This window comes from Cynoglossus semilaevis, chromosome 3 (genome assembly GCF_000523025.1).
Source record: "Cynoglossus semilaevis isolate Cse_v1.0 chromosome 3, Cse_v1.0, whole genome shotgun sequence".
Lineage (NCBI taxonomy): Eukaryota > Metazoa > Chordata > Actinopteri > Pleuronectiformes > Cynoglossidae > Cynoglossus > Cynoglossus semilaevis.
This window is the reverse complement of record NC_024309.1, coordinates 11,631,357-11,652,753: the sequence shown is the minus strand read 5'-3', so window position 1 is coordinate 11,652,753 and position 21,397 is coordinate 11,631,357. Positions and strand designations below refer to the sequence as shown.

Genomic DNA, 21,397 nt, shown 5'->3' with positions numbered 1-21,397 from the left:
AAAAAGACCTGGATTAGTCTGGTTCAGTGAGAAAATCCACAGAAGTTCTACTTTATGACTTCAATACAGACATGCAGCATGTTTTTAGTGTTTTAGTAACAACAGTTCACTGTGTTTCTGTGACAGTGATGACCTCACTGATGCCGTAGGGCTGGAGGAGGAGAACAAACCAGATTAGCAGCTGACTGAGTGACTCTCTGACTGGGCTTCAAACATTACAGTCATTCGATTTGCTGGGTTTTTATCTCTGAGAAAATAACATTGCTGTAACTCAGCACTTTTAATATTATCAGCCCATGGGTCAAAAACACCCCAGGGGTTTGGTACAACACCTGACATCACCTATCACACCCTGCATCTGATTAGCTAGCCATTGATAACTGAGAGAAGGTAAACAAAAGTTCAAACTTTTTGGACAAATCTCCAACTAATGTTTTCAGGCAGGTTAGCAAAGGCTACTGATGACACAGGTGCACAGATGACAGTAAACCTTCACCTCAGAGTGGTGTCAAATGCCTGGCTGGTGAGTTTCTGGGTGAGCAGCTGTTGGATGTCTGACCACTTCAGGGACAAATCTGGAGCTGGTATAAAATCAGGCGGCGGCGACTTCGTCACTGTTTGACTTTTGACCACAGCGACAGGCTCCGTCCTCACCGGCTCCACTTTACTGTGGCTGATGTAACCAACCAGATAACCTTACAAGGACACAGGGCAGAGGCACCGGTACTGATTAGACATGGTTCCAACATCAGTGATGAAAACTGTTGTGTCACCTACCCAGTAGAAACACCAGCAGCGTCCCCAAAGACAGGTAACAAATATTCCTCTTGTTGTGATCCGAAGACGTCTGCTCGAACCTCGTAGCAGCTCCTGCCTGGCTTTCCACCTGCGTGACATCATCTGTGACATCATCAGACATTTTCGCCTCCATGTGTGTTTCTCCTTCCACCTGTGGCTGCAGGTTGAACCTGCTGTAGCTCTCGCTCTTTAACTGGAGAGAGGCAGGACGGCAGAGAATGAACTGTGCGTTGGTCGCAGGAAAAAAATACGAAAAGGGAGGGGAAAAAAATTTACAATCACTCACCAGGTTGTTAAATGCACCTCTGACTCGCTCCATGGCTGCTGTGGGGTTTGCTGTTCAGATGACAAGAAGAAGAAAAGCACAGGGTAAGAAGCTGTGAGCAGAGATGAAGGCTCAGCAGACAGTGACCATTAGGTGACATAATAGTGAAGGAGGAGAGACAAGATCAGAGATGCATTCTGGGTGGAGGCTGTTTTTTGTGTAAACACACTCATTGAGCTGCAAATATAACTGACATAACAGACATGAAACTCTGTGTTATATACAGTAAAAAGTCTGTGTGTCTGAATATTCTGCCGTCATTTTTGTAGAAGATCTGATCATTTTTATCCTTATTAACATAACAAGATCATTTGTTTTTTGAGTTTGTTAAACTTTTACACACTCATTGTTATTATTATGATTAATTTGCTATAATTAAGTAATTTGTTAGTTTGTTAAACTTTTACACATTCGTTGTTATTATTATTATTATTAATTTGCTATAATTAAGTAATTTGTAATTGATATATTTTGTCTAACCTTTACCATTAATGGTATAATTGTTTGATTGATTTTTTTTAAATAGAACTTCATTTTTGGATCATTTGTGGCATTTGAGTAATTTATTTTTTCTTCGGACTATATTATTTTTCAATAAGAGTTTCAGCGTTTAAAACATTTTCAAGGTTAAACAGTGAAGAGTAGAAGAGGAGCTAATATTACTGTTTCAGAGACACCAATCCCTCTGCTTCACAGGAGAGGCATTCGTGTCTCAATTACACAACAAACGACTCAAACTGACCCACAATAACTGGTTTGTTCACTTTTTAAACACATACAAAAGACAACACTTAAAAACGACAACAGTATTATCTGATAAACATGACCTTTCTGAATTCTTGGAGTAAAACCCAGGTTCTTGTTTTATTCATAAACATGTCTGGAGCTGATTACTTTGAGGAAAAAGAGCCTAATAAAAACTATCCTGACAGTTTGAAATCATGGCATCAATTTTTAAACAAAATGCCTTTTGTGTGTCTCTTATTCCACATGGCCTTTATTGCTTTATTTTATTTGCATTTATTGATCCAAACAGATTAAAAAACAGAAATTTGTAAATTAAAAAAAAGTGCAATGCAAAAAGCAATATTTAGGAGGCAATTTTCAAATAAGCATCACCTCAACTACCAAATCTGTACTACGATCATTTTGTACTTCAAAGTTTCTGTACAACAATACATTTTCTCAATTTCACTGTTAAAATCTCTCATTTATGTTAATCATAAATCGTTCACCTGCTCGAGACAAGAAAAAACAACAAAAAACACGAAATTATATACATATGAGTTTCTCCATCTTTGCACAATTTATCAGTACAGGAGGAAAACAGTGGGAGTGGCTTTTGTCTAGGTGACTCTGCATTACCATCACTATGACTCTACAAAATCCACCGTTACATTACTGTAAAAGCGCAGTATTTCCGTAATATCTAACTATCCATATTACTCCCGCAATATCTAAATAAATGTATGGTTGTTATTTTTATGGATATTTTATCGTTGGAATCTTTACTCATGCTCCCCCGCGTGGGCCAAACAAATTAACAGAGCGAGCTGTAAAAAACAAAAAAAAAAATAAAACAAAAACAAAAACGGCGAGATATTGCCTTAGAGAAATATTTAATTTTTCCGATAATAAACTTACTTTTGGGACAGCGTAACCGCGGTATTTTGTGGAAGAACACTTAAAATGCAGACTGGTTGCAAGACATGTTTACAGTAAATGTCCACGAATTTGAAAATAGCTTGAAAATCAAAGCATAACGTTATAGTTTTGTTGTATAAATAAGTGCGTGGTGGATGAATGCTGCATGTTACCTCCTCCTCCTCCTGCAGCTCCCTGCTAAGATCCACTGCTGATAAGCAGTATCCTTATATGGCCACTTCCGCCATACGTAACTACGTCATCTGACATGGACTGAGCTGACGCCCACCTGCACAGATGTGGTTAACAAAAAGGGCTCTGTTTTCCAGAGGAAGAGAACATTGTCGAGCAGGGAATAATGACAAATGTTGGAAAGCTGTTTCCTACTCACTCTAGAATCTGAAAATATGGTTACCACTTTTATTTGATCATTTTAAATACAAATTGACAAAATTTGAAAGACGTTTTAACTACAGTACTTCCTTTGGATAGCTTGCTAATGTTATGCTACTTGTAGCTTTAAAGCCTAGCTTTATTCTGAATAACTTCGAGGCCCGGTGCCATTTTAACGGCTAACATGAATATATTTCATAATTTAGTGTGTCCTTCGACATGTACAGTTGGTGGCTGCATCTAACTGGGTCTGCTGCTCATTTTCATGTGATTGCAGCGTTGTCCCAGATGGTGTCACCTTTGAGCTTCGTGGTAAATTTACTCAGCTCTCCTCAGGGGAGAAATTATCTCCATCCATCCTCTGGACGAGGAAACAATTTAAACTGTGAACAGCAGCAACTTCTGTGCTGTGGATTCGTGTGTTTCGAAGTAAGTACTTCAAATATCCTATCTTATGTTGTTTTAACATTTTCTTTACCAATATATGTACTTTTTTAGATGTAATTCTGCCCAACTGCCACGTTTAAAATGTTTATTAACTTGTATTTGGCTAGTAACTAGTCTTAATTTATCTTTTGGTCGATCTTTGGCTAATGTGGCTAACTCTTCTATAAATCCATTATATAATGAGCTAAATCTTGGCATCATTTCGAATAATATTGCAGCAGTTTCTCCAACATCCTAGTTTGAGTTATCACGAGACTTCAGCTGCACAGGTGCGAGGTTTGGAGCTCCGGCCCATGCTGCCTTCACGGACTGTTGGCGATCTCGTAATTCTGTGAGTTAAACCAATGTTGTTTTTGGTTTTTTGTTGTTTTGTTTTGTTTTAGTTTTGTTGTGTCAGGCTTTTGTAATTGCAAATCTGAAAGTATAACAACAAATAATGATTAAAATAGAATTATTCATGTACAGATATATCGAATAATTGTTACTACAGATACTATATCTACAACTGCATTCAAATTGTAATATGATTTAAACATGGGAGTAAGTTTATCCAGAATGTTTTATACCAGCATTTCTATGACTAATAAATGATTTAGAGTATGTAAAGATATCAAACTATGAATGTGTGCCTTAATAACTATCAGGTTAATTTTTTTATTAATTAATTCACAGGAATTTTTTAACTGTTTTGTTAAATGAGATGTATAGTATTTTTACACGATCCATATTGTATCATGGCATTATTTTATTTTCAACTATTAAATTACTCTTAAACATTAAATAAAGTCATGAATGTGCAATAGGAACAGCATATTTCCTGCTTTACGGCATGTGCCCATATGTGCTGTAATATGACACGAACCAGTGAGTGTGTCAACCACCATCTGTGCATCACCCGCTGTCAACTTTCTGTTCCTGCTCTCGCCTGTGTGTGAAGTTTTTAACATTTCACATCTTCACTGAGACTAACACCTCGGGAGAGATTTATGACCAGATATGTATATTATATTTAATTAAATAGTTTCAGTCGTGTTACTTTGGGAACTGTAGGGTATTGTTTTTTTATGGTTCATGTAAAATTGAGTGTATTTTTAACGTTTTAAATGAAGAAGGAAATTTACGTGGTTTATTTGAACTCAGCAGAGGGAGGGCAGGAGAGAGAGAGAGATAGAGAGAGAGAGATTGGTTGGTCTCTCTCTCTCTCCCTCTCCTCCTCTCTTGGTGTCAGTGGAGACAAAAAGAGGAAGGAATATGGTTTCATCTGACGCTCCTCCCGTTTCAGCGCTGCTGCCACCGCTGCTGTAGCGGATCAGTCTGGGGCTCGTGTCCGGCACTAACCCCCCACCCCCTCCGTACCTGGGACCACCACAAACAGTACCAGCCTGCAGGAGCACGCACAGGACACCGGGAGACATAAATGGGTGAGACGCTTCCCCTCTGTTTTGGCTTCTTTCCTCAATTGTTCCAAAAATAGCTCTGCGCCTGTGCGCATCTGGATGAATCAACGCCTTGAGCTCCAGATGCGCGCAGCCGCTGTCCTTTCTCCTCTTCTTTCTTCCTCTCCTCTCCTCCTCTTCACCTCCACCTCCTAAGGAGAGAAGGTGCTCTCTCCTCACTTTTACAGTACCGAGCTGTTCGCCATCTATGGCCGTGGCACAGATTCGTGCGCGTGACTGTGTATCCGACGTTGCCGTCACTATGAGAAATCCACTGGTGGGTGTGCGGCAGGAAACACAGCGGAGAATCACATCACATCACACTGATGAGTTGCAGATGTTGACACGTTTACATTAACTCTACGTCTGTCTCTATGTCAGAGGCGTGGGCGGACATTTTTCTTTTTTAACGGAGGGGTGCTCCGGTGAGCAACTGGGGCAACCCGTGTTTGATTCCTTTAAAAAAAAAAAATCAGTCATTGGAGTTTGTTCTGGCCAAACTGGATTTATCTGAAAAAAAGAACTAAGTAAAGAAAGATTACCTCTAACATAGGCCACGCGGTGGGAGAGTAGCTGAGATTAACATTAAATTAGGATTACTTCCGGTCTGATATCGTAGTTGCAGTGCTTTGCATTTTGCCTGAATTCCACTCTGTGGTAAAAGTGGTTTGTGCTCCGGTCCTGTTGTTGGACCCCAGTCTCTCCTTCATATTGACATGGGTTTTCTGCAGATAATGGACCTTAAGTGTGAATGTTAGTGTGAATGGTCTCCTGGCAAACTGAACCTAATAAACGTGGCGTTTGACGCTGCAACACCTTCTAAAGAGGCTGGGACTGAGCAGAGTTCATCACTGGGTCACTTCCTTTTTGTTTTAATCTTCTGTGAATAGGGGAAGGCCAGTGTTGCAGCTTCGGTCTTTAGTAATACTAGGTTAGTAGTAGTAACGGGTCTGTGGGAGCGGGCTTGTTACCAGAGGAGGTTTGAATCCTGCCTGTGATGTGATGTGTTGAGCAATCACTCGAGTTCCTCGTCACTGGACGTTGACAGCAGATAAGGAGGATGATACTTCTTCTACTACTTTATCTTCTTCTTCTTTAGTAGAAAATTTGCATCTTGGTTGTAACAAAGAGTCAGTAATCTGGATGCTGTTTTTCTTCGTCCTTTCGTCGAATCCATTTGCTCAAACGTGGACTCATCACAGAGTTCATTTGTCCATTTGTCTTTTGGTCCATTTCACATGAGTTCCAAAGAATTGAACCTGTCGAAGCGCAAAATAAAAGTGTGTTTCCCTTTAAAAATGCTACTGTCTGGAGTATTTGTGCAGTATTTGTGATGCAGTATTTCGCTGCGTTTCTCACAGCAGTGTGGGAGTTTTCTGATGCAGCACCACATTCGGCTCTCGAAGGTCACGCACAATCAATCCAATGATTGACAGCTGCCACTGACGGAGTGAGAGGTGGAGGACGGAGGCAGCCTCCGTCGAAATGACTCCTGGTATTGACTGACTTAGCTTTTCTTTCACTGGTCCAAACTGGTAGGCGTGTCCAGTGGCCCCTAGTCTGGAGTTCTAGTCCACTCAGATTTTTTTTTTCTTTTCTGTTCTCTATGCAGTCATGTCATTTTCTGCTGGTTTTCTTGGGCAACATTGATATTTGATGGTTATGTACGACCACCTGTGGGCCGTAACCCACATGTTGATGGACTGATGGACGAATCAATAACCTACTTTTTAACCCATATACACGATGGTTCCCACTTTCAAATACTGGCAGTGTTATGGTGTAGAACTACTCCTGACGTTTGGACAAACAAACCACAGTGACCTGTCACCTCTTTCTAAGCTGACATTTTAAGGCCAGACTTTGAACAACTTGCGGAAACACACCATGTAATTAGAGGTTTATGTTTTAGGGTTGTTTTTTTTTCACGTTCCTGTTATAGAAAGGCAACGTGAAGCCAAAACATCTGCAGTTTTCTTCCTCTGACTCTGCTGTTGCTTCAGTTGTGTCAATGCAGCTGCGACCTTCAGTCGCTCCAGAAAACAGAAGGAACATATTCAAATGTCCCGTCCATTCCGACAACATCGGTCCATACAGTAAATGTGCCAAAATACTGTCTCCTCTCTCCTCCTACGTGGAAAAACCCAACCATGAATGCACCAAATTCTTATCAGGGCTTTGTCAAAAGACGCTCTGTAAAGGAGAAGGTGCCAGAATGTGCACAAGCACAAAAAAAGACAACACTTGACGTTGGACAATTTTGCTGAAGTCTGCGATTTTTCTCCCAGAGTTGTGAGTGGGCGACGCTGACTCTTATTGGGCTGCGGCCCAGTGTCAGTGATTCAGAGACAGAGCCTCATAGCTGCTCCTGACATCGTCATCATCATCATCATCATCAGTTCAGCAGCAGCAGCAGAAAAACCAGCATGGTTTTGTTTAACTTTATCATAACTGACCGCAGCTGTTTACAGACTCCCACACTTCCTGTACGGGCGCTGCACCGCTGCACGGTCACTTCTGTCTGCAGCGTCTTGTTATCTCTGTAGACTTTATAACATTCTAGCAAAAAGCAAGGCATAAAAACAGAAACTCCAAGTTTTTGATTCAACGTGTGGATCATTAAAGCTGGGCTAGGGAACAGACGTTTGCAATCATTTGTACAGAGTGGAGACTCAACTCAAGTGTCCGGCGCAGGGACACATTGGCAGGAAGCAGCCATCTGTTACAGCCAACATTTGCCCCAGTAAACATATTTACTAATTATACTAAATATGTTTATATGTTACTATATATTTACTAAAAAAGAAAACACAACCACTGTACAGCTACTGGAAAACACAGGTGTGTGGAGATTATTACCTTTTTGCTAACCTTTAGCGAAATTATATCTATTTTTAAAACTTATTTTGCTGAGGTTTAAGCAACCTTTGTAAATATTCCTGGTTATCTGTTAGTTGCCTACACATTTCTTTCTCTGATTTACAGCCATTATTCAGTCTATGTTGTCAACAAGTGGTCGACGTCAGCCTGGTTTGAATTTCTTATTTCATTTTAGTAGCTGGGTTTGGATGGGTTTTAGCTGTATTGGTTTAAACAATTGATTTTCTAGAATAATTGTTATCCTCTAACCAACCTGCAATTGTTTAGTCCCCGTCACATGACATATTAAAAGGCCATTTGGCTCCAAAGCCAAACTTTTATCATATAATCCAATTAAAATTTTTTTTTGTAAAAAGGAACAGATGAAACCCGTGTGTGTTTTGTACACGACACAGCTGTTTTCATTGTGAATTTATATCCTCTGATAATGTGACTCAGGAGCCTGGTTTCCTCTGTGTCTGAGCAGCTGTTCTCCAGACGACTCTTCTCTCCAGAGCCTCCAGACTTTCTGCTGCTTTTAACTTTCACCAGTCTTTGCACTTAGTAAAACATGCTGCCTTCACTGGTGCATGTGTTGTTGTGGGGTGGGTGGGTGGGTGGGTGGGTGTACAGCACTGTAGCCTGCTGCACTGTAACATGTCACAATTGGTGGTAAAAACTACCGCAAGCTCCAAATCGACTGTGTGTACTTCCTCTTTCTGGAGAGGACGACCACTGTATTTGCCACTTCCGCATTCAGCATCTCAGCACCGAGCAAAACCCATGTTGAATGTGCCACGTCACTGCCTCATCTGCAGCTGATCGCTCCGGTGATATAAAGTCAGAATTATATCCTGCTCCTCATCTGAGCAGCACACAAACTTTAATCGCCCCATTCATCATCTGCCTCCAAACCAAGGTCAGAAATCAGTCAAGACTGAGGGCAGAATCTCCATGAAATATGTAGGACTGACATAAAAAACATACACACCAGGGACTTGTACTGGCCTGTAAAGTGAATAGTTGACTGAAGAAAAGTTGTGATTGGAAAATATCCAACCGGGCTTCTACAGAACACATCACATATCAGGTCAAGTGCAAAGCAGTTAAAGGTGGTGTAGGATTACAGCGTCGTAGGAGCTGGGGCAAAGCTGAAGAATAAACTTCAGACATAATCCCTACTGAATCACTGAAAGGTACCGAAAGAGTGGCTGAGCCCAGCTCAGATAAGGCAGAAAAACACGTGTCAAACACCTAAATACACAGATAGGTAGATATAAGTATAAAATATTAAAGCAAACGTTACCTTCAAAATAGTCATATCAGCTAGAAATGCAGCAAACATAGTAAAAAGTTGATCAAAACGGCTAAACAGTGTAGTAAGCGCTAAGAGATTAGGGTTAAATCTTAAGTAGTAAGAAGTGGATCAACGTAGCTAAACAGTGTGGTGAGCGCTAAGAGATTAGGGTTAAATCTTAGCCCACAAATATGTGAGATTCAGGCAAATGAGAATTTAATGTTGAGTAATGTTAATTCATGTTAGCTTTAGCCAGAACTATTAGCACAAAGACGATGTCATTTCTTTCAGGAAATGCTAGAATTAAAAGATCCAAAAGCAGCTTTGGATGAGCTAGTTAGCTTAAAAGTTTTGCAATGTCTGACGTACAAATATCCAGAAAGGCAAGAATTCTAAAACTGATAGTATATATTTAAAAAAAATAAAAAATGCTCTAGACAAGAAGAAGAGGAAAGAAAAACTTCCCCTCCTGATTAATCTGGAAACCCTGAGCATCAATCTGAGGCTAACTTTCCACGACGTTGCAGCCTCAGTGTGGTTGATGTCATCATTATGGGATTTTGTGCACCGGTGTGTAAAAATCTCACTCGCTGTGTGCTGTGCGTTAGCTAACGTGTGTGTGTCTGTGTGTAAAAATGGGGGAAGGGTTTTTGGGAGGATGCCTGTGTGTGTGAGTCATATCTATGCCTTTGTACCAGCGTTACCATGGTTTCACAATCCCCCCCCCGAACACCCCCCCTCCCTGTTAGCTGCCCACACAGTTTAGACAAGGATCAGGCCCTGGGGACTAATTGAGTCCAGTATGTGTGCATGTGTTGGTATACGTACACATCATGTGTGTACATCGAATAAAACTTTCGTAATGATGTGCTACGTGACATCAGGTGGCGACAGTGAGTGAAGAAGCAGAAGGTTGGACTGCAGTGATTGTGTTTGAAGCCGAAATGAACTTCATCACGGAACATATTTGTGAACCTCGTGAACTGTCACACGGACTGGATTAATGTAGTACCAGGCCGAGTCTGTGTGTGGTGTGTGTTTGCAGTACATCTCAGTGTTTATTATACACGTTATGTAAACCAGTACTGCAGTGGAGGACTGTGAACACAGTATTCCTACTACAGCGACATGATGCATTTTTACGTCTTTACTGCTTGTTGAGAAATATTTATTTAGTAATATTTCACTCTAACTTATCCACCTGACGTACAAATGTCTTTTTATATATTTCCTTCTTTGGAACTAGCCCAACTTTTATTTTGATAAACATTTTGCTGAATGTCACTTTTAATTTTATAAACATCCACTAAGTTCTGATGACAAAACTTGTTTCGCACCAATAATTACCCCGAGCCTTTAGACTTTAGAGTCGCAGGGCGAACTGCAGCCAATCACAGCAGTCACTGGGTCAGGGTCAAATATTCATTCGTTCCGTAGACGTAGTCATTTTAGGAACTGGATGTCAGGACAGGTATTTTCCTTTTTGTGTATTTTGGATCATTTATTTACAAAACGCTGGCTTTTCTTTGAGAAACGGAAACGATCAGCTGGATGTGAGCTGCTGCACTGAAGGGAAATGAACACCACTCCACTCTGACGCTGCTGTGCTGCTGCAGACAGACAGAGTTCAGCAGCAGTTCCTCCTGAGCCAACACCACCCCCCCCCACCACAGTCTGACCTTTTTCCCGGTCCCTAACTCACTGACGCTCTTGCTGTCTTCTCCCTCCTGTCCACAGTGGAGGCCGTGGTGGAATTTGACTATGAGGCTCAGCAGGACGATGAGTTGAGCCTGACGGTGGGTGACATCATCGTGAACATACGGCGGGACGACGGAGGATGGTGGGAGGGGGAGCTGGGCGGCCGCAGGGGGCTGTTCCCGGATAACTTTGTCAGGGTGAGTAATCACAGTCAGGCACCTCTCGCAGCCCTTATTTCCCCCCCGACAACACCGGCTCCTTTATTTCTCCACATTCTCAGTCCCTGAAACACTTCATAAACCCACAAACAGCAGTTTAATCATTAAACTTCCTGTTCGTTCTCTCTGCTACGGCTTCTCTTAGGAATCATTTACACTGGGTTTAAAAAAAAAACAAAATAAAAAAACGTTACTGTTTAATCAGGAGCACGACTAAGAGATCAGGACGCAGCCGACATGAGAAAAATAAATAGATAAATAAAGGAGAAAATCATCATTAAATTCCAAAATAACTAAAGGCCTCAGGCGACAACATCGCCATCGCCTCAGAGAGAGAAAATAAAATGGTGGGAAAACTTTGAGACATCTTTTTTTTTTAAATTAATAAACTGTTGTAAAACCCACCAGGAAATGCATCTGCACAAGGGTCTTAAAAGTCACTCTGCTGGTGTAATCCTAATGATCTGATGTGGAGATAATTCAAACCAAACACACGGTTCTTCTTTGATGTCTGAGCGTTAAGAACTTCTCTCCTTGAAGTTTTGTACCAGGTTTTAGCTTTGAAGAAAAAGATGGGGGCAGGGGGGCAACGATCTCTTATTGTGTCTACTTTCTTTATTCCCCCAATATAGACTTTAACCATTCTGTTCAGAGGTTTAGAGGAAGGGGAAGTATCACGTTCACTGAAGAGGAAGTAGGAAAGAGCTGAAGAGTTTCACAGAGACTGCGTCTGTTATCAGGCTGTTCACCACGACTACGCTGTAAGGACTGACGCTGTGTGTGTGAGTGTGTGTGTGTGTGTTTCACAATGTGTTCCAAAATATTACGGTTGAAAAAAAAAGCAAAAATGCTTATCATTAAAGGACATACAAAGATGTCATTTGGCTCTCTGGCCCCCTCTAGGGGACTTGAAATTACACATTAGCGGTTTCTGGTGCCACAGTTATCCACTTATTAATCTACACGTTTACCTTTGAACAGCATGACAAGCTAGCAGCACTGTCCTCTTTAAATAATTAAACACGGGGGTGGGGGGGCAGTCATGTCGTGGGGCTTTTTTTTTTGTAGGTTCTCAGAACTTTTGTGGGCAAACACTTAGTTTCTGCCCCAGGATCAGAAGTTCAGGATCCAGTTTGGGTCAGAGAGAAGACTTGGGCGGTACTGCAGTAATATCCGAGTAGTTTGTCACAAGAATGACAACAATGATTTCTATGTGTGTGTGTGTGTGTGTGTGTGTGTGTGTAGCTGTGGTTTAGCTTCACTTGTGTGGACAATGCTATGACTGTGGAAACACTTTGCATTTTTCCACTGAGTGAACGAGACGGTGTATGGAAGCTGACGACGTCGTTTGGACTTAAGTCAGATTCAGGTTAAGATTCAGCAAATACTCTGTCAGTCTATCAGTCAAGGTCGAGGCGAGGGAAATATCTGAAGTCTGAGTGAAGTACGCACAAGTGTGTGTGTGTGTGTGTGAGGTGAAGGCCGGCTAAAACAACAACAGGAAGTGATGGTATGTGAGCTGCTGCCCTCTTCAGTGGGGGCTGACTGTCACGGAGATCAATGAGTTACAGTCACTTAAACTGAATGCATTGGCTGTGGTTCATTTCATGCCTCATTTACCCAGAGCTCATGTGATATTTCTGTGGCGACTCAGTCCCAGGGGGAGCACTGAAGCTGCCCTTGTCTGAAAAAGTCTGTCCTGAGCGGAAATTCTCGGCTACATGTCACTGACGCGGTGACGTCGAACTGAAATCTGGTTTAAAAGTCACAGCCTGTGATGAAAGTAATGAAGTTGCCTCTGACTTTTGTAGTTTAAAAGTAACAGCCACACTTGACGTCTGCTATGATCCCGGTACAAATTGGGGAAAATCCACTCACAACTTCCTGATGCTGGAGGTCACCTAATCAAATCCGTGTTCCACCAAACACAACCGAAAACAGAATTTTCTCCACTTTCATCAGCTCTAATCAGATTTCCTGCTCAGGAAAATGAAAATAAATCAAACAGTAAAACAATAAAATTTGAGACAATATTTTCTTTTTACGTTTGCGTTCGTTCCTGAAAGTCCCTGCAGGCCGTGTCTTTACAGAGAGGTGGAGGATATCCTGTTTACCAGAGCGCTGCAGTCATCTGACCCAGGCCGAATTAGACGAGCAGGACTCGCAAATCAGCTTCACATGCTCTGATTTGACATGTGGTGCTGTGTGAGTCAGGGTCCACGTTATCCCTCAGACACAGTGACATCAGCTCAGTTCAGAAACACAGACGCTCCAGACCAATGGGATATTCTCATTCTGTTTCACCTGGTGTCTTCACAAGAGAACAAGTCGTAAACTGACATCATAGCTGTGCGCTAACAGGTGGTTTGGATGTTTGATGTTAAAACGCTTCGTCCATCGTTGTCTTCACAAGAGAACGAGTCGTAAACTGACATCATAGCTGTGCGTTTAACTTGAACTCAGCCGTAGACGGAACTGGAACTGTTTCTGCTCATCTGTACTGACTGTGACGATACAGAGGCAACAATGTTGCGATACTATGGGTACAATGATATATTGAGTTTTTTAAAACTATTTGATTCTAGTCATCATAGTAAACACACAGTGCTGTTACATGCTCAACATCAAGTTACTAAAACTAGAACGGAGAGATCTACGTTTGTAATCACTAGAAAAATAAAAGCAAAAAAATGAACTGCCTCCAGGAATATTTGAGTGTTCGAATGTCAAATGTTTCTCCAATTCTTAAAATGGTGGTTTGCTTTTTTTGTAGAGAGAATAAGGAATTGGTTAAGAAAAAAAAAAACAGTCTGTGATTCTAACGTGCTTCACAGAACGCCGCGGTACGACCGTAAGAACAGAAGGAGGTCAGAGTTCAGACTGAGAGGAGCAATGGTTACCATTAAAGCAGTGCATTGTAAACTGCTACACACACACACACACACAGCACTGCAGGTGTTTCCTGCTCAGATGTGATGAATCACGTTTGTCTTCTTCCTCTCATTTCTGCTGGGTTTCCTTTAACTCTGCGTCACCTCCACATCCCTGCAGGAGGAACTGCAGCGGAACACGACGGATCCAAGAACAGTTGACTTATTATTTCTGTCTTCCAAGAGCCAATAACCTTCACTATTTACCGTAGAGGAAAGCAGATGTTTGGGTTTTTTTTTTTTAGGAGTTTGCGTTAATGCAAGGCGTTTTATGGCGTCCCTTTACTGAACCAGCTTCTCCCGGGCCGTGTGACCACGCTGCAGAATCAATCCCTGTTCGCCCCTGCTTTTCACATTAACATCGACGCTGCATTAGCCCACTTAGCAAACAGCAGATGTCAGTGAAGTAAGCCCAGTGGTCAGAGACGGCGTATTGATGAACTCAACTCTACAGGCACAGCTGCTGGTTCAATCCCCAGATTATTATTGTTTTGGCAGCTCTAAGTCCTAAGCTCCTCCCACCACATGATCACATCCAAACACATGTTTTTCATATGTGACAGATGACCTGAGCTGATCCTCTGGGTTTTTTTTTTTTTTTTTTTTTGCAGGTTATTTTGTTCCCAGTACTACACACACATCTCTATAGAGCAGTGGTTCTCAAACTGTGGTGCGTGTGCTCGCTGGTGGTACGCGGGGAAAATATTCATATTTTCACGTTTATATTCCCAATTGAATAAATCTGAAACATACCATGAATAATTAACACATTTAATGATATCTGATCTCCTGTGTGGTGGAAGCTAACAGTGACACAACATTTAATGATAGATATCCTTATAAACATTCATTAACATCTCTCCTGTGTGGTGGAAGCTAACAGTGAAGGGCTACGCTGCTATCTGCTAATGTTTTTTTCTCAGGTTGTACAGAGTATAACAAGTTTGAGAACCACTGCTGTAGAGGATGTGGATTTATTTTTATTAATCAAGATTATTTGGGATTAATTTCAATCCCAATTAGTCATGGATACTGCGATGAATCCACAGCTGTTCTGTATTAATTAGATCAGATTTTTTTTTTTTAATCACGTCTCAGCCTTATGGTCTATAAACACAGTAATGGTGACAGTACAGCCTGTTGGATGTTAACCATCCTCTGCTCCACTGGGAGTGTGATACAGTAATGGTAGCTGTGTTTACAGCTAGCAGACGGCTTCTAACGCAGTATAAATAAAAAAAAAAACATCACACTTCCTCCATCGTTAGGTTCAGGTTTAAAATGGTTTCCTGCAGGCGTCTGGGGAACACTTTGTGTTGTTGAGATGTTTGGAATTTTCTCAGGCTCATTAAGAGATTTTTGTAACCACAGCAGGTCGGTGTGAGTTCACAGGGATTTCACAGAGACTGTGAGTCAGTTTAGCCAAGACTCAGCTCAACACCGTCAGTGAGACGATGAATGTGATGGACAGATGTGAAGAGACATGTGTCAGTGTTTACTGTCTGTCAGGTCTGTTGTGTTGAATCGTTCTCTTTGCCAGTCTGTGTCTCTGTGACTGTGTTGATGTCACAGTTATTGTTTGAAGCACAGACCGTGCTGATCCTGCAGCAGTACAGTACGTCTGCGTCACCGTGTTTGAATATTTGGACAGAAGTCTGCAGATAAACATCGGGTGTTTTTTTTTTTGTTGTTTTGTTTTTTGACAGCTTTTAAAACTGCACAGCTTCCTGTCCGTATTGAATTCCAAATTTCTGTGTGTAGTGTTGCTTCCTCCCACTGTCTGGGGATATGCAAATTAACGTTATGATAACTTGTGAGTCTAAACCAAGTGTGGGTGTTAATAAATAATTAATACTCAGTTTCCTCTTTTTTTTTTTACTAGTTCCACTGCTTCTTCATACAAAACTTTTTTTTTTTAATATACTCATCTTTTGGCTGCAGCAGACGTAGGCTGCATGTTTCCCTCAACAACAGACCTGTTACCCCTTGATCAACCTGTCACTTTACAAACACATACAGTAGCAACACCACACACCTGCAGGTTGAGCTGTGAAGTGCAATTAAAATCGTTTGCTGCTGTGATCTAAACTTTCTCCAAGGTCATTGAAGGCATCACTGACATTTGATGATGATGATTTGCTGTCAGTTATCTACAGTGAAGACACAGTTAATGTTGCTTAGTAACAGCAAAAAAAAAATCATGTTTTTCAGTGAAGGTTACTGCAGATATTTTCTGATTTTGCGTCATAATGGTATTTTATGTGTCAGCCTGTTGATAATAATACAGATAAAAAAGCAAATAATTTGGCCTTCCAGGACGGCTACAGTCGCTCACTAGAAGCAAAAACATATTATATAAAAAAGTCACAACACCCTCTCCCCCCCAGTCTCCCCTCCCTTATTCTCCTTCTCCTGATTTATTATTTTCCACCGCTTCTCTCTTTTCTCCATGCAGGAGATAAAGAAGGAAAGTAAGAGGGACGGAGGACAGAGCAGCATGATCAAATCTGACCTGGCAAACGGCCGGGCCAGTCCCGTGTCTGACTCCAGCTCACGGCCTGGAAAGAAAGGTACGCAGAGAAACACAATGCACACACACACACACACAAACACACACAAAGGCAGGCACGCCGTTGTTATCCATTCATACACAGCGGTCATTAGACAGCTTTAAGTAGTCAGGCCCCTGCAGTAATCCTATTAGAGTCAAAACAGATTGGACTGAAACACTTGTAAAATCCAGTTACTGCCGACATGTACACACCGACCCTGTGGACACAACCACAGGATGGACTGACTGGGACTGGGACTGGGACTGGGACGGCGCCACGAGCCAAGAGATGCAGATTTAATCCAAAACAGACAACAAAGAGGCGTTCAAACTGTCAAAGACAACCGCAAGGAAACCAAATATCAGCACGTTTGGACACCAAAAGACACAAAAATTACCCAAAAGAAACCACGAGACACGTAAATAATTTATTGATAGTTCAATAAATACAAATAAAATTATTTTATTTAACTATCAATACATTATTTACATGTTTTGTGTTGCACTGTGGTGGTTTTCCCCCCTTAAGCAAACGTTTCCTTCATTTAAAAATGAAGTTTGACTGACCCCGTATGGGCATACGAAGTACTGCAGGGTTAGAATTCCTGAGGCGTCAGCTGAGTCTGGACTAATGAGGTCTGGACTAATGGACCTCAGACAATAAAATAGAAGGTCAAACGGTGGTGTCAGAGCAGGTTAGATTTAGGGTGGTGCAAAGGTGAGAGGTCAGCAGTTCAGTCTGATGTGTGTGTGTGTGTGTTCTACAGCTGAGCAGATCCGTAAGCGTCGCTGTAAAGCTGCTTTCAGCTACGTTCCTCAGCATGAAGATGAACTGGAGTTGAAAATCGGAGACATCATCGAGGTCATAGCTGAGGTGAGATTTCTCACTTTAAATTAAATTAAATACAGCCCGAAATGGTGGCATTAAAAAATAATCTTCCTGGTGTTTGTTACATAGTTTGTCCACCAGAGGGCACTGAGGAACACTTTATATCTTAGTCGTTATTACACTTTAATTTACACTCACATTCACACCTACGGTGTGATCAATTTACACTGAACTATTAACCTAATAATCCATGATGGTTTTCTTTATTATTTTTTCACTGCCAAGATTAGTGTTTCTGATAAATACACTCAAAGATGTAACAAATATATCACCTCTGGTGAGAGTTACTGTTCCTGGGACCTTGACAGTTGTTCGTTCATCTAATATTTGGGCGTTTTTAAAAAAAAAATAATATATTTCTAAATGACCAATCCGGTATCACCTCTGGTGAGAGTTAAGTTTAGAGTTAAGAGAGTTAAGAGCTAAGTTTAGTTTAGTTTAGTTTAGTTACTGTTCCTGGAAACTTGACAGTTGTTCGTTCATCTAATCTTTGGGCGTTTTTAAAAAAATAATAATATATTTCTAAATGACCAATCCGTGTGTGTTCAGGTGGAAGAAGGCTGGTGGGAGGGCTTTCTTAATGGAAAGACTGGAATGTTCCCCTCTAATTTCACCAAAGAGATCGTGACAGAGTCCGACTCCGCCGCTACAGACTCGTCCACCTCACAGGAGGATCTACGCAGCGGCCGCACCAGTGAGTCGCAACTGCTATTAAATTGTTGTTCAAGACACGGTCACGGTGTAGATTTATTCATTTGAAAAAAAAAAACGTATTAGATATAAATAAAAAATAATAATTCTGTATGTCTCCTGTTTATCAATGATGGGTCATGACTAGCCGCTGGCGCCCTCAAGTGGAGAGAAAAATTACTGTGATATGTCAACTTGAACCTAAATTCACAAAGTCAAATGTGTGTGATTACAGGTAAGGACAGTCCAGGCAGCGAGAGTGACGGAGGAGACAGTCGCTCAGAGACTGGATCAGGGGAAATCCAGCCGAAGAAGGTACGATACAGTACAGTACAGTACAGTACAGTACAGTATAAAATAGAAGGTCAAACGGTGGTGTCAGAGCAGGTTAGATTTAGGGTGGTGCAAAGGTGAGAGGTCAGCAGTTCAGTCTGATGTGTGTGTGTGTGTGTGTGTGTTCTACAGCTGAGCAGATCCGTAAGCGTCGCTGTAAAGCTGCTTTCAGCTACGTTCCTCAGCATGAAGATGAACTGGAGTTGAAAATCGGAGACATCATCGAGGTCATAGCTGAGGTGAGATTTCTCACTTTAAATTAAATTAAATACAGCCCGAAATGGTGGCGTTAAAAAATAATCTTCCTGGTGTTTGTTACATGGTTTGTCCACTAGAGGGCACTGAGGAACACTTTATATCTTAGTCGTTATTACACTTTAATTTACACTCACATTCACACCTACGGTGTGATCAATTTACACTGAACTATTAACCTAATAATCCATGATGGTTTTCTTTATTATTTTTTCACTGCCAAGATTAGTGTTTCTGATAAATACACTCAAAGATGTAACAAATGTATCACCTCTGGTGAGAGTTAAGTTTAGAGTTAAGAGAGTTAAGAGCTAAGTTTAGTTTAGTTTAGTTTAGTTACTGTTCCTGGAAACTTGACAGTTGTTCGTTCATCTAATCTTTGGGCGTTTTTAAAAAAATAATAATATATTTCTAAATGACCAATCCGTGTGTGTTCAGGTGGAAGAAGGCTGGTGGGAGGGCTTTCTTAATGGAAAGACTGGAATGTTCCCCTCTAATTTCACCAAAGAGATCGTGACAGAGTCCGACTCCGCCGCTACAGACTCGTCCACCTCACAGGAGGATCTACGCAGCGGCCGCACCAGTGAGTCGCAACTGCTATTAAATTGTTGTTCAAGACACGGTCACGGTGTAGATTTATTCATTTGAAAAAAAAAAACGTATTAGATATAAATAAAAAATAATAATTCTGTATGTCTCCTGTTTATCAATGATGGGTCATGACTAGCCGCTGGCGCCCTCAAGTGGAGAGAAAAATTACTGTGATATGTCAACTTGAACCTAAATTCACAAAGTCAAATGTGTGTGATTACAGGTAAGGACAGTCCAGGCAGCGAGAGTGACGGAGGAGACAGTCGCTCAGAGACTGGATCAGGGGAAATCCAGCCGAAGAAGGTACGATACAGTACAGTACAGTACAGTACAGTACAGTGCAGTACTGCATTCTGTCACTCTGAATATTTTGAGTGTATTTCACCAACAGGCAGAGCGACTGTAGCCTCTGTGTTGGTTCTGTTGATTCTTAGTGGTGCACTTTCTGTTGTCGTGTCAAGGTTCGAGGTTTTGGCTTCGGTGACATCTTTAAAGACCAGTCCATCAAGCTCAGACCACGGTCCATGGATGTGGACTCAGAAGTGGACAAGGTGAGTCTCAAACAAAGGGACAAACGTTATGGTTCTTAAAACGGCAGCCTCGTCCATGTGACTCAGACGTTCACAGATAAAGACGTTTCCTCCTTCACTATTCAAGGTCAGGTCATGTGATGTCATCGGATTAACAGCCCGTTCTAGACTGTGTCGACTTAGAACGATACAACGGCGCCATGTTTGTTTGTTTGGGCGCCGTGTTGACCTTGAACATGACCTGACCACGGCACACGGTTCAAACCAGATCCGTCCTGAAGGACGGTGGATCAGTGAATGGAAAATGATGGTGCTCATGCTAAAAGGTTGGCTGTTCGATGCCGGGCTCCTCTGGTCAATATGCCAAAGTTAATACATGATAATCCAACTCTTGGCTCCGCCTCTTCCTCTGTTAGAACTACAGGACACAGGAAGTGGTCGAAGTTGACTCACACACACACACAATTGTCAATGATTAAAAAAAGCAAAGAGGAAGTGAGAACTCTAAAGAGAAAAAAGAGGGAGAGAGAAAGAGAGAGAGAGGGGAGGGGAAAGGGGGGTGAAGGAGGAGGTGCAGTTTTCACTGATGTTCTCCATATTCACACACACTCTGTCTGGAGCTGCCTGTGCTGATGTAGCCACACTGTGTCTGTGAGACTTGAACTCAAACCAGAGAGAGGACAGAAGGTAAGGTCAAGATTCTTCTTCTTCTTCCTCTTCTCCTCCTCCTCCTCCTCCTCCTCCTCTTCTGCTCTCATTTAGTGAAGTTTTTTCGTTCTCTTCTGTAGCCAAGACCCACCGTGGTTTCTTGTCTTGTATTCTCAGCGACACTTGTCTGCCTGCTCTTAAAAAGGCGTTACAGTTTGGAGAGGAGCTCAGTCGGTCTGGTTTAGTAATTCTTTTATATTGTCATATATTACTGATAAATAATATGGAATTTTTTTTTTAAGATTGTCTGATTTAAATAGGTCATTTTTGGAAAAATAATAACTAAAAAGTTTCCAGTCCACTGATAGAAAAAAGTGAGTGACTCAATGGTTTCACAAACAGCACATTGGGTAACATTTTACCCAATGCCTTCACTTCTGACTTGTCACTTATGTGCTTTAAATGCAACCATGTGCAAAGATTTCTGAAAAACTCTGCCCTCTGTTTGCATTTTCTTGTTATCTCGTAAATCGTACTAAATAAAACACGACCCTCAAAGCTGAGGCAATGCTGTTAACGTGACGAATGACAAGCGGTTGCAAGAGCCAAAGAAGTGAATGGTGGTAACGAGCCTTTGAGGGGCTGCGGTGGTCATCAAACCCAGCTGTAGTTCCTGCAGACGTCAGAGAACGTTTGTTCTGGAGGATGTTTCTCAGCCTGTCCTGCTGAGTGCTCTGACTGTTAGGTTGCTTTATGGAGCAACGAGGCTCCACAGGAGGTGACAGGCTCCATCCATGATGAGGTGGTGGTTGGGGGGGGAGGGGAGGCTGCTGAGTCATGGGAAGCCCCGTCCACCTAATGAGGG

The 21,397-nt window shown here is 41.7% G+C and overlaps 2 protein-coding genes across 3 annotated transcripts in view; one reads left to right on the top strand and one right to left on the bottom strand.

Annotated features, from left to right (window-relative positions):
* tfr1b (transferrin receptor 1b) overlaps positions 1 to 2,981 on the bottom strand; it is an 8,139-nt gene extending 5,158 nt beyond the window's left edge. The window contains exons 1-5 of the mRNA XM_008308131.3: positions 2,768 to 2,981; positions 1,085 to 1,134; positions 778 to 991; positions 497 to 695; positions 343 to 380 (exon numbers count right to left, since the gene is read on the bottom strand). Coding sequence (XP_008306353.1) covers positions 343 to 380; positions 497 to 695; positions 778 to 991; positions 1,085 to 1,117 — 484 coding nt within the window. The 5' untranslated portion in view covers positions 1,118 to 1,134; positions 2,768 to 2,981. The remainder of the gene's footprint in view (positions 1 to 342; positions 381 to 496; positions 696 to 777; positions 992 to 1,084; positions 1,135 to 2,767) is intronic.
* A 128-nt stretch (positions 2,982 to 3,109) lies between these two features.
* The window catches only part of sh3kbp1 (SH3-domain kinase binding protein 1), a 29,694-nt gene continuing 11,406 nt past the window's right edge, over positions 3,110 to 21,397 (top strand). Inside the window, exons 1-9 of one of the 2 annotated variants that reach the window (XM_008308091.3) lie at positions 3,110 to 3,589; positions 3,826 to 3,938; positions 4,890 to 5,028; positions 10,937 to 11,094; positions 16,501 to 16,615; positions 17,364 to 17,470; positions 18,035 to 18,179; positions 18,411 to 18,490; positions 19,816 to 19,905. In XM_008308091.3, the coding sequence (XP_008306313.1) occupies positions 5,025 to 5,028; positions 10,937 to 11,094; positions 16,501 to 16,615; positions 17,364 to 17,470; positions 18,035 to 18,179; positions 18,411 to 18,490; positions 19,816 to 19,905 (699 nt within the window). In that variant the 5' untranslated portion in view covers positions 3,110 to 3,589; positions 3,826 to 3,938; positions 4,890 to 5,024. The remainder of the gene's footprint in view (positions 3,590 to 3,825; positions 3,939 to 4,889; positions 5,029 to 10,936; positions 11,095 to 16,500; positions 16,616 to 17,363; positions 17,471 to 18,034; positions 18,180 to 18,410; positions 18,491 to 19,815; positions 19,906 to 21,397) is intronic. The other variant, XM_008308089.3, reaches the window with a different exon arrangement.